The sequence below is a fragment of the Sabethes cyaneus genome, chromosome 1, assembly GCF_943734655.1.
Source record: "Sabethes cyaneus chromosome 1, idSabCyanKW18_F2, whole genome shotgun sequence".
Classification (NCBI taxonomy): domain Eukaryota; kingdom Metazoa; phylum Arthropoda; class Insecta; order Diptera; family Culicidae; genus Sabethes; species Sabethes cyaneus.
This window is the reverse complement of record NC_071353.1, coordinates 157394608-157407380: the sequence shown is the minus strand read 5'-3', so window position 1 is coordinate 157407380 and position 12773 is coordinate 157394608. Positions and strand designations below refer to the sequence as shown.

The following is a 12773-nucleotide window of genomic DNA, read 5'->3' as shown; positions in this document are numbered from 1 at the left end:
TTGGGAATTTAGTCTTCCTTCTTGGTTTTGTTTGGCAACAGATCGGCTTGAATGTTTAACCATACACCACCTTGGGCAATGGTAATTCCATTCAGAAGTACGAATGGCCCGCTACAAATGACATGATGTCTTCTTGTTGTCAGGAGCCAGTTCCAAAATTTCAACGTCCAAATTTATCACTTATAGCGTGCCAACCGGGAAGCCTTAGGAGCCATGCGATTCAAAATATCATCGACAAAGCTGTTAGTGAAAGCTCACGTGTCACGACGAAATACCGGTATCCAGGTGGATTTGCTTCAACACCGTGCATTTTCCTTACGCTATTCAACATAATGACAACACTTTTTCATTTTTAAGGCGACAATCTGCTTATTGAATCTGGGTTGAATTTTGGAGTCGTCTCCATGCTTCTTAGTCTTGGGCTGCCACTCTCCCGTCGCCCCTAACACCCGCTGTTCGAGCATCCTCGTCAACAGCGGTTATCGAACGGGTGCGGGAAGAAGCTGCCTCGAAGTCGACGGCCTCTGTCGAGTTCACTGCTGGTTATTGTCTTCGTTGGTCTCTTATCCGGCATCCTACGTGGCTAGTTCACTCTAGCCTACCATGTTTGACTTGATTCCAGATACAGCTTAGTGAACTGCTTTTGCCGTATGCTCTGCTGCCGGTTGTCATATACCGCTAGGAGTATCCAGGAGAAAGTGGTTGGACGTAAGCGCTTCCGCCTCCTTGGAATTCAGTGGTAGGTAAGTTAGTGGTTGACGAAAAAAATTCAATCTGTGTCCCCCATAACGTGCTTCCATCGCCAACTTCACAGAAAATACCTTCTGTTCCCAAGATCCTCCCATATGTGATGCGTTTGGTGGGATCAATACCCATTTCGTAGATGTGTTGGTGAATGTTACTTGTATTGCTCCGTGGATTTTCTGCATCTGCTCTCGTAGTACCCCCGTAGTATCAGCTCCCAGGAAGTTTCTCCCATTGTCAGAAGGGATTTCCAGGGGTGCTCCCCGATGGCTTTCGAATCGACGTATACAAGATTCGGTTAACAGTGTATGCACAACCTCTACGTGTATGGCACGAATTGTCAAACATGTAAATAAAGCGACCCATCTTTCCAGCCCTAAGTAGCTGAATGAGATCGTAAACGAAGCTAGACGAGCAAGCGGGTGTGGAGCCATCTGCGGAATCCTCGGCTTTGAGTTCTCGATTTTGCGCCACTGACACTTTCCAATCATTCTCACGAACTTGCGAAGCTTTGGAACAAAGTACTGTTGTCTAGCCTTGTTGACTACGGTTTCCGAATTTCCGTGATGGTATTTTCTATGGGAAAAGTCGACGACGAGGTAGGTCAAGCGGTGTTTCCGGAGTAGAATGGCAGGAAATTTGATATTCCATTGACGGTTAACACCGATGATATCGACATTTTCCGTGAACACTAAGACATGTTAAATTCCGTGATGATTGCCCCGCTTCTCTGCAGGCCTGCCCTTCGAATAGTACCTTACAATGCAATGTTGAATAGCAAATTCGACAGCCCGTCACCTTGCTTCAAGCCATCTAACGTCACAAACGAGTCCGATGTCTTGGCCGTTATTCTGACGCTTGATTTTGAACCATCAAGGGTAGCACATATCAGTCTAGTCTGTTGGAAAACCATGCTCAAGCATAATCCGCCACAGTTCATTTCGTTTAACTGAATCGTACGCCGCCTTGAAGTTTATAGACGTTGGTGGGCTTGCAAGGTGGATTCTCGGAATTTGTCGAGAATTTGTCACAAGGTGAACATTTGGTCCGTAGTAGAGCGGCCTTCTCGAAAACCGCACTGGTATTCGCCAGCAGGAATGACAATGTCCCGTTTAATTCGTGCTGGTTACTAGTTCCCATTGAGCTGTCTTCACCGTTTGATGCAAGAGGAAAATTACGCTAAAGGCGTTAGTGCAACTGTACCCGTACATTTAACATTTGTTAAATAATAAATACCATCATCTGCTGAAGTGTTCGAACTAGAAGGAATGGCAAATAACGATAATTTTTAGTTAGACAACACATCAGTATTGTTATTTTTCAATAGAGCGCACCTCATAACCAATAGTTTTTTCAATATTGGTATCGATGCGCGGAAGATTTTGCAATCGATAAGTGCAAATATCTTTGAAATCTATTGAGATTTGACTGAGTTATAAGCGTGTAAAACATTATCACAGAATTTCCAGTTAGACAATGCTTCATTATTTTCAATTTTTCAAATGTGCACACTTAAGAATCAATAGTGTTGATTATTTGGGTCGACGCGTAGAAGTATTTCCTACCGATTGATGCACAAATATTGAAAATCGAAAAAGGCATTTAAATCCTAACCACTTTTCGAGCAAAATTTTTTGAAGTGAAATCGTATCTAGCTAAGCCTTGCCATAGGACGTAGTCCTACGACAAAAATTACACTTCATTGCATGCTAATTTGCATACAAGCAAAACGCTCCACTCCGCGATCAGATTGCTTAGAACTTCAGAAAATCTTACAACATTCGTTCACACAAAGTCAACGCTCTATGGCGAAATATCAAAACAGCAAAACCGAAGGGATCAACGACCTTCGCGACCGACCGACGGAGTCGTCGTCGTAGTCGTTTCTGCGCGTTTCGAACACCTTCCCTGAAGCTGAACGATGACGCAGGCAAATCGTGTAGTTTTTTTTTCGTACTGAAACGAATTACGGCACATACCTAAGTATGTAACACTGATGAACCACATTCGGTGTGCCGAAACGAAAAAAAAACCGCAAACCCGTTTTCTGGTTTTCTCCAATACCTGCTCGTCTACCTAACCTAGTCAGGCTCTCAAACGAGTGTGACCACATAATTGGCGGCGCGCGTCTGTGTGTCTGTGCTACGACGACGACGAGTGTCTACGGAGGAAATTAAATTTTCAAGTTCAACCTTTGATCGTCGATCTGACCACATCACCCGGCGGGTCGTATCTTTCGCTCGGTCGATATGGTGTGTGGCATGATGTGTTGTTATGTTACTATTTCGGCTCATTCATTCAGCACTAAAAGTTACTAGTATTCGGATGATTTCAGTTAGACGTAAATAATACACTCGCAACCGCAACCCATTACTGCTTCTGCGCTGCGTAATGAACGGCACGCTGTTTACTGTTATTTATCTGCGCATTCTCGATTTGACATGATGGTGTGTGGAAGGCGGCTGGCTAATTTACTAACTAAGTGAGCAATATTTTCGCTCAACAAAACAGAACCCACTTACACGGTAACTGATTTTCATCATCTGCTATTTCTAATGACCGACTAAGCGATTCGTCTGCTTGCTTGCTTGCTTATCGAGGGGAGAATCACGCCACTGCACAAACGAACGAACGAACGACCGAAGGTCGTGTCGAAATCAATGGGTAAAGTTGAGAAGATTTAACCTAAATTCGGCACCCACCAACACAGTTTTTGGTTTTTAGTTTAAAATTCAGGACTGGTCAACCGGCCGGAGGCCGAAAATCGCGTGCATGAAGAGAAATAATTTGCATTTGCGACCAACCGACCGCCGAGAACACAGCTCGATTCGGAGACAGTGCAATGAAGACAACAACAAACAAATGGTCCTCCACCATGATGATAGTTTTAATCCAGTGCAGCAGCAGCGCCAGCACAATGCCATTTCAGATGAGTCAGGCGAACGTGCCGTCATCATGACAACAGGAGAAGGAGTGAAAATCGGATGCCGCTGCAGGCAGCTGCATGCAGTCTAAGTGCACTGGCAACCATCGTATGCGGTGCATTTGCATTGAAATGTATGCAGAGTGAAATTGCTTGCCGGTAGGGTTGTTCCGTAATATTGGACTCATTCGGTTTTGCCGTGAAAAATGAAGGTAGATTAAGAAAAATCATAATTTAGATTTTTCTACCCAGGGAGAAGATGAGAAGAGATGAAGTAAACCGCTGAAGTTAATAACATTAAATTCGGTTATTAACGGAGCAAAAAATGTTTCAACATCTTAACGTTCACATGATTGGTCATTCGACCGTATTACGCAGTTTTGCCTCGAGGGTTGGGAGTCAAGTGCGGCTCAATGGTTTAAAGTTTCTGTCGACTACCGCGAACGCACACGTCTTGCTGCACTCAATTTGCTTTGTAGACCTATCTTGGGACAGTGCAATGGATGTCAGGGGGAATGGAAGATGAAATTTGTTCCATCAGTCAAGCCCTGATAAGTTGATAACCACTGATGGTTCGAGATTTGTGGTTGTTTGTATTGGAAAATTGATGGCGAGTGCGCGGTTGAGGACAACCGCTTGGCTGACTACTTCTCCACTTCTTCACTATACTATATTTTACAACTCAAGTAGTACAAAATGTCCAAGGCAAAGCGCATTAAGAAATTTGATAAATCTATCATTTTTCCTCTCATCATCAGCAATTTAAAATATGACATCCCGACCTCTGACGGAAGGTGCCATTGGGTTTATAAAGAGGTGTCGACGTAACGACTGGTTCGAGGATTACCAGACATTGGCATTGTGAGACGAGAAAATGCAGCGCAGGCGTCGATGCTGTAGTAGGTCAGACCAGTCAAAACCGCCTGGAAGAAACGAAAAAACTGTTTCGTTCTCAGAAAACATTCTACAAAAACCTTGACGTATCCTGTCCGTGGTTTGTACCGCGAACCCAAACGGATCGGGATAAAGATGGAAGAATCTTGACGGTTGAACTAATCTCATGTTTTTAGTCTTGACCTTGAAATGCGGTCATACATATTTATTGATATTTTTTTTTTTGAAACGATGGTTCTACAATTGATGAAGGGACTTTTTTCTATCGCTTGTTTTCTGTTTCATTGTTCCGCTTTTCTTCATTTGCTTCGCCTTTTTTTATTTTCAACCCTGTTTTTCCCCTTATTTCACTTTTCCTTCCGGTGTTCCGTCCTTTCTCTTTCTTTTGTCCTGTTTTTCGTTTTCAGTCTACTTTTTTCCGAACTCTTCTCCTTCTCGATTTTTGTCTTCGTCTGTTCCGTTTTTCCTCTTTTAGATGTCCGGTTTTTCTTCTTTTCTGTCACGTTTATCCCTTCCCGGTATTGCGTTTTTATCTTCCATCTTTTGCTTTTTCTTTTCGTTATGGTGCGTTTTTTCTGTTTTTCTTTTCTTCTTCGTCAGTCCCATTTTGTCTCATAGTATTACTTTGACTTCTTTTTTCAATTTGTCTCGTTTCTTGTATCGTCTCTCTCTCTCTCTCTCTCTCTCTCTCTCTCTCTCTCTCTCTCTCTCTCTCTCTTTCTCTCTCTTGTTTTACATTGTGCTTTCTCGTTTTTCTACCTGTTCTGTTACATAATATTTGTCTTTTCTTGTGCCGTCTTCTTTTTTCCGTTTTTCTGTTTCTCTTCTTGTCTTGTCTCTGTTCTTGTTTTCTTCTTTTCAATTCCGTTTTTCATCTATTTTCTTGCATTGTTAGGCGCGTTTTTCCTCTCATCCAGTCTGGCTTTATGGTGCTCTGTTTTTTCTAATTTTCTAATTCTTCTTCGGATCCTTTCCTTCTTTTTAGTACTGTTTTTCGGTTTTATTCCACATGTTTTCCGTTTTATTTTTTTCTATTTTCCTCTTTTTCTGTTATCGTTTCTCAACTTTCTCGCTTCCGTATTTCTTCATTTTCTTTCTCTCCTTTTCTATTCCGTTAATTTTCTTTTTTAGTGCTAATTAGCTTTGCTACGGGATAGTTAAGAACCGTTGAATATGTGCGCCTTTAGAAAATACAACAAAAAAGACGATAAAAAGATGTCTAAAATTGAAGAAAAGACAACGGCAAAGTGCGGTGAAAAAATAACGAAACAGTGATGAAAGGATATTCCAAATACGTTAAAATGTTAACGAAAAGACGGTGAAAAACGATGACAACCCAAGCAACAATGTGAGTTTTATTGTACTCTTATGGCGGTTTTCATGACCAGTTTTGGTCTTAAATGCCATCATAAGAATGTAATAAAACCCAAATTGTTACATAGGAATAGATCGGAAATAACACGAAATACGATGAAAAGACGCCAAAATAGCGATAATAATGCGACAAAATATGCAAAAAGGACAACGAAAAGATGACTCTACAGCAAGATGACAAAAGATCGACGAAACGGCAGCAAAAAGACAACATTTTAGTTTTATAGACAGCAAATAGAACGACGAAAAAATGAGGAAAAAACTGACAAAGACGAAAAAATGACTCAAAACAGCCAAAAAAAGGCGTCGAAAACGGCAAAAACCACCATGAAAGTAACAAAGAAAGAAAAAAACAGACGCAAAAAAAAACAAACAAATGACGGAAATACGATGAAAGTACACTCAAATCTCGTTTTACGACCACTATTGGGGGGGGGGTCTTACGGTCGTAAAAAAAGAGGACGTTAATTCAAGTTTTGGACGTAAAACGAGGGAACGTTAATTCAAATTTCGGACGTAAAAAGTGGGCGTAAAAAAAAATCTCGTACAATGAATGGACGTAAAAAGAGCTTCTAGTGTATAACAAAAACACGACAAAGAGATGACAGCTAGACGACGAATACCAAGAAAAAACAACAGTATGATGACGACGAAAGAACGATAAAAAGACAGCAAATTGGCGACCAAAAAGACGACGAAGAGGTGACCAAAAAACAGCTGACAAATACTTCAGAAAAATATTCAAAAGACGACGAAAATGCGTTGAAAAGATAACAAAGAAAGAAGCCAAACTAGCGACAAAACATTACTAAAAACGATAATGAAAACCAAAATATGGCAAAAAACGTTTGAAAGTGTCAAAAAGTCGTCAAAACAAAAAAAAGGATGAAAACGGCAAAATTTGATGAAAAACAAAGACAAAAATGCAAAAAGCAAACGTCGGAAAATGACGAACGGAGGACGAAAACGCGTCGCAATAATTCAGGGCAAAAAGACCCTGAAAAGACGGCGGGAAATATGACAGAGAGATAACAAAAAGACGACTTATACGAAGAGAAGACAACAAAGAGATGACAAAAAGACGGTTAAACGGTATCGAAAAGGTCGCACTAAGCTGACGAAGAGGCACCGAACCGACGATGTAAAAATGACAAAAAAGTGATGCTGTAGTAGGTGAAAAGTAGGTGAAACGACGATGAAAGCCGGCAAAAATACAATGAAAAGACTCATAAAAAACACCAGAGATGTAACAAAAATATGCAGCACAGAAAAAAACAAATAGAAACGACAAAATGTCTATAAGAGGATGCAAAAAAAAGCGACGGAGAGATGATAAAAAGACGGTAAAACGGCGACAAAAAACGATTAAAAAAGGATTGAATAATGACGAGTAAAAAAGAAACAATTTTCTTATCTAAACAATAAACAGGCCGTCGAAAATATGCCAAAAAAGTGACAGAAAAACAGCATAAAAACTAGACATGCAAAAAAGACAATGACAAAAATACTACGCGATACCGCCGAAAAGCAACAGGCAACAAAAAAGATGACAAAAACGGCATCAAAAATTGCCAAAAGCAGATGGCAAAAAAATGAACCGATGATGAAAGATGGCAAAAAGGCTACAAAATACAACAGAAAGGTCACAAAAAAAACAACGAATTCGAAGTAAATACTGGCGTCCCTGGCAAGTGTTGTGGGTTCGAATTCGGTTATAATCTCAGATTACACTAGCTTGGTTCGACTCATGCACCTCCCAGCATTGGACAAAAGGTAGGAGTCAAAACGACTACTTGTCAAGCGTAGCTACCAATATCCCCCCCCCCTCCTCACCTTTCCGCTCATCCCTCTCCTTCACCAAAAAATTTTCATTTCTTTCCCCTACTGTCCCTTCATCAATTGTAGAACCATCGTTTAAAAAAAAAAAGCTAGCAGAGATGATCAGTACGGCGGATCTGTCCGTGTACGTCAGAATCTGGAAAACAGAAAAGCTACAGTAGAGAAGTAATGAAAGGCGAGTTTGACAATATACAAAAAGGGCGACAAGTTGGAACATGAGAACTACCCTGCTTTCAACAACGAACGACTTCTTTGTGTTGCAGCAGGTCCTCCAAAAGTGTTGCGAATACGCACCACCTATTCATCGATTTCAAGGCCGCGTTTGATAATATCGACCGTGAAAAATTATGGATTCAAACGGGTTTCCAAAGAAGCTGACAACATTGATTCACGCTACGATGAATGTTGCCCGGTGCTATGTGAGAATATCGGGCGAGTTATCAAGACTGTCGGTTAGAGCTCTTATAGATAATAGCGTAGTAATCCATCGGGACGAGTTCGACATGGTTGTTGCCGAAAGTCGTGCTTGCTACGGACTGCATAAATTAGTATTAAGCCGTACTAAGTTTACCATCATCTATTTATATAAGAGGCTTATGTCTGTACCGAAAACCAGGTCTCTGACAGGACGTCATAAGAGGCTTATCGGTAACTAAAAACAGATTCCTGACAGGACGTCATGCTTGCGTAGCAATGGGTTGTGTTCTCAGTCACCTCACTGGTCGACTGCTGGACTGCTCGATTGCTCAACTGGTTGACTAGACTGCTCGACTGGACTGGTCGATTAGACTGCTCGCCTGGATTGCTTAACTGAATTGCTCGAATGAACTGTTCGATACGACTGCTCGACTCAACTGCTTGATTGGACAGATCGACTTGGCTGCTAGACTGAACAGCTCGATTTAACTGCTCGAGTGGACTACACGACCTAACTACTCGATTCGACTGCTTGACACATTTGCTTGACTTACTACTCGACCCGACTGCTCGACTCAACTGCTCGACTGGACTGTTCGATTCGATTGCTCGACTGGACTGCTTGACTGGACAGCATGATTTATCTGCTCGACTAGACTTTTCGAGTCAACTGTTCGATTCTACGCTCGACTCAACTGCTCGATTCAACTGCTTGATTCCACTGCTCGACTGGGCTAGTTGACTGAACTGCTCGACTCGACTGCTCGAATGAACTGCTTGACTCAACTACTCGATTGGACTATCGGACTATCCGAATCGGCTACTCGACTCAACTGCTCAACCCGATTGCTCGATTCAACTGTTCGACTAGACTACTCGATTTGATTGCCCGACTCAACTGACAACTTGATTCAACAGCTCGACTTAGCCACTCAACCCGACTGGTCGACTCAACTGCTTGACTTAACTGTTTGATTCGACAGCTCGACTAGACTACTCGACTGAACTGCTCGACTCAACTGTTCGACTTAACTGCTCGACTGAATCGCTTGACCCGACTGCTCAACTCAACTGCTCGACTAGACTACTCGACTCAACTGCTCGACTCGACTGGTCGGTTCAACTGCCCAACTCGACTGTTCGACTCAGCTACTCGGCTGGACTGCTTGATTGAACAGCTTGATTTAACTGCTCGACTAGGCTGCTCGATTTGACTGCTCGACTCAACTGCTTGATTCAACTGCTCGACTGGACTACTCGACTCAATTGCTCGACTAGACTACTCGACTCGACTCAACTGCTCGACTTGACTGCTCGACTCAACAGCTCGACTCGACTGCTCGAATGAACCGCTCGACTTGACTGCTTGACTAAACCGCTCGATTCGACTGCTCGACTAGACTACTCGATTCAACTGCTCGACCCGACTGCTCGACTAGACTGCTCGACTGGATTGCTCGATTTAACTGCTCAACTTGGCTGCACGACTTGACTGCTCGACTCGACTGGTCGGTTCAACTGCCCAACTCGACTGTTCGACTCAACTACTCGCCCGGATTGCTTGACTGAACAGCTTGATTTTACTGCTCGACTAGACTGTTCGACTTGACTGCTGGACTCGACTTCTCGACCCAACTGCTTGACTCGATTGCTTGATTCGACTGCTCGACTCGCCTGCTCAACTCGATTGCTTGTCGCGATATCATATGCTCGGTGTTAAATCAGCTGGCGCAACACTCCGATGAGCCCAGAAAGGCGCCCCAAAGTTGGATGAGTCCAATGGGCGGGACATGTTGTGAGAATGCCGGACAACAACCCGGCAAAATGATGTTTGGCTCAAATCCAGTTGATAACTGACGCAAAGCGGTGGCTCAACCAGAAGGAAGTGGAGGAAGTTCTATTCAACACTATTCAATACTATACATATTCTCATATGAAAGCATCGAAAAGGGTCTCAGCTACTGCTGCGTATTTAAAGAGAATTGGCGTTTGAGCTCGGTGAAAATAGAATATCTCACATTTTAGCTGTGCTTGAAATAAAAGAATACTGCTTGCACTACGTCATAACATTGTTCAATAAGTACGGCAGACGATAACAATCCTCAATGCTACGAACGATTGTCTATGAGTCGCGTTCGATGAAAAATATAATAGAAAGAAGTGGGACAAGTATACTACCCTGCGGTACACCAGATTTATATGATAAATCCCATCCAGGTTTGACTTGAAAAATTCTGCCACACAAGAATAATCTCCCATCGTAAAATTGCTGTAAGCAGTATATGATGATCAACTCGGTCGAATGCTCCTTTCAGATCAGTATAAATTACGTCAACTTGTGCTTTATGTTCAGTCTCCAAAATGCAGTTTGACACAAAATCTAAAAGACTTGTTGTCGATTGAATCAAATTTTACTATCCAAACTTAATACATTGGGAATTTTATTGGCTTGCCTTCCTGACTGTTGCAAAATCGTGATAATACCGTTAATGTGTGCCTTTCTTGATAAAGGTAATTTCAGAATGGTTCAGAAATACCTCAAGGAAGCATATTATGACATTTGCTATTTTCGCTATTTGCTAACGATGTCACCCAGCTGTTGTCTTCTGCAGCAAGATTGTGCCATGCTATGAATTTTGGATACTACGTCTAGAGCAACTTCCAAAGAACTTTGTTTACTAGTTGGAGTAGCACATCTTGAGTAACATACGGTCTGGAAGATATGATTGCTCTGCTCTGTTTTATCGCCACTCCGGATTTCCGACCTCAACGGAACCAACTGTTGCACATGCATTGCCAAGGATGTTTTTTAAACGCAATTCACCATCTTGAATTTCAAAATGTTATCAAAAATAAATTTCTGCTTTCTACAATTGAAATTGAAATTTCCTATAATTGTACTCTGTTATAGGAATCAGCTAATGTTCTGACGGAAGAATAAGTCATTTCATATTTAGCAACTTGCCTACGTACACGACCACGAGTCGCCACCATCCGAATTATGACAGTCGTGTGAACAATTTCACACCTCAACTGCTTCGCTGAGAATGGTCACTTTTCAGTGACTGTTCTCACTTCCCATGCTAATTAAAAATCGTTGATTCATAGTGTTTATTTCTATCGTAGGAAAGAACCACCCCAACTGAATGCATTCTAATGATGATGACTTTCCTTCTCTTTAAAAAGCTTCACCCACAAATCTAGCTGTACTACAGTAGAAAGGCGACAACGACCGCCCTCCAAGGTCGCCCTCGCCTGACTTAGTGCAAAGTGACGAACTGGCTGATGTCGTGGCTTTCCTGTATGTATAGTAATCACCTCACAATGAGCAACGTTCAACTGTCCGCGTCACGGACCGGTTTGTTGGTAAACACGCGACTCTCGAGTCGTGTGATGTGATAAGCTTGCGACTAACAGTTGCTTAATCCAATTTACGATAACAATAATTATTATAGGGGCTGTGCCATTCACCCCGGTACGGTTGTTGCATATTCGAGCTGTCATAATCATAATTAGAATTTCTCTCGTGTGTTAGTAAAAAGGTAGGTGAAGAAATAAACCAAAATCAAAACCAAACGAAAAACTACTATCGAAAAAATTGTTTGTATATTAAAACTGTTTCGAACGCCGCCGCCGAACTTACCGCCTCCATCCGGACAGGGGCTTTGTGCGCAGTTCCTCCCGAGACATACCATACAGTCCGATGCTTGCCAGTGTCCACGCTGTCATCAAACAAGCGACGATCAGTATTACTCGGAATGGCAGCAGGAATACTGTGAGGAAAGCGGTCTGCAAAGGGAAAAAAGAAAAATTATGTCATCAAAAAAATTTGTTCATAAGCATACAATTAAAACGGGCTGGTACCGAATGGCCGAAACACAAATGGCCGAATCACGAATGGCCGAAATCCAAATGGCCGAATTTCAATAACAGTCACAGAAGGCCGAATCACGAAAAGCCGAATCACGAATGGCCGAATCACGAAAGGCCGAATCACGAATGGCCGAATCACGAAAGGCCGAATCACGAATGGCCGAATCACGAAAGGCCGAAATTTTTCGGAATGCCTGAATAACTACTCAATAAAAAACCATGAATTGGCAAGTAGTTAAAATTAATTTAATCAAACAAAAAATAAACTACTACTATTAAACAAACAAAACATGCTTTACGAACGTCTTTGTTTAGCGCTTAATAAAAGCGCAACTGCGTCAACAAAATTTTTGCTGCTCATTTTGTGAGCATTAACACATTTCGAGTAGATTTTTTCGTCTATTTACCAGCGCGAATTCGGAACATCTCCTTGAAGAATTCTAAGGATTTTCCCCTTTATCGCCTTTTGCTCCACACGCAGCTCTGTAATGATCCTGGTCATTGACAGGTGATGGGAAACAACAATGGTTGTCCATCGTTGGTACCATGCTTCCAAGCTGTTTGTGATCCATGGTAGCTTGTCAATGACAGGCTTAAAATTTGACCACAGAGTGGGGTGAAACAATGGCCTGTTGTTCCGGTTCATCCCACTTATGTAAGTATTCCGAAAATATGTAAGGAAATTCTCCAATTCTTCAGGCATCGTTCC

The 12773-nt window shown here is 42.1% G+C and overlaps 1 protein-coding gene across 2 annotated transcripts in view; it reads right to left on the bottom strand.

Annotated features, from left to right (window-relative positions):
- LOC128732996 (lysophosphatidylcholine acyltransferase) overlaps positions 1-12773 on the bottom strand; it is a 60282-nt gene that overhangs the window by 27073 nt on the left and 20436 nt on the right. Inside the window, exon 2 of one of the 2 annotated variants that reach the window (XM_053826515.1) lies at positions 11835-11980. In XM_053826515.1, the coding sequence (XP_053682490.1) occupies positions 11835-11980 (146 nt within the window). Of the gene's footprint in view, positions 1-11834; positions 11981-12773 lie in introns of those variants that run through there. The other variant, XM_053826516.1, reaches the window with a different exon arrangement.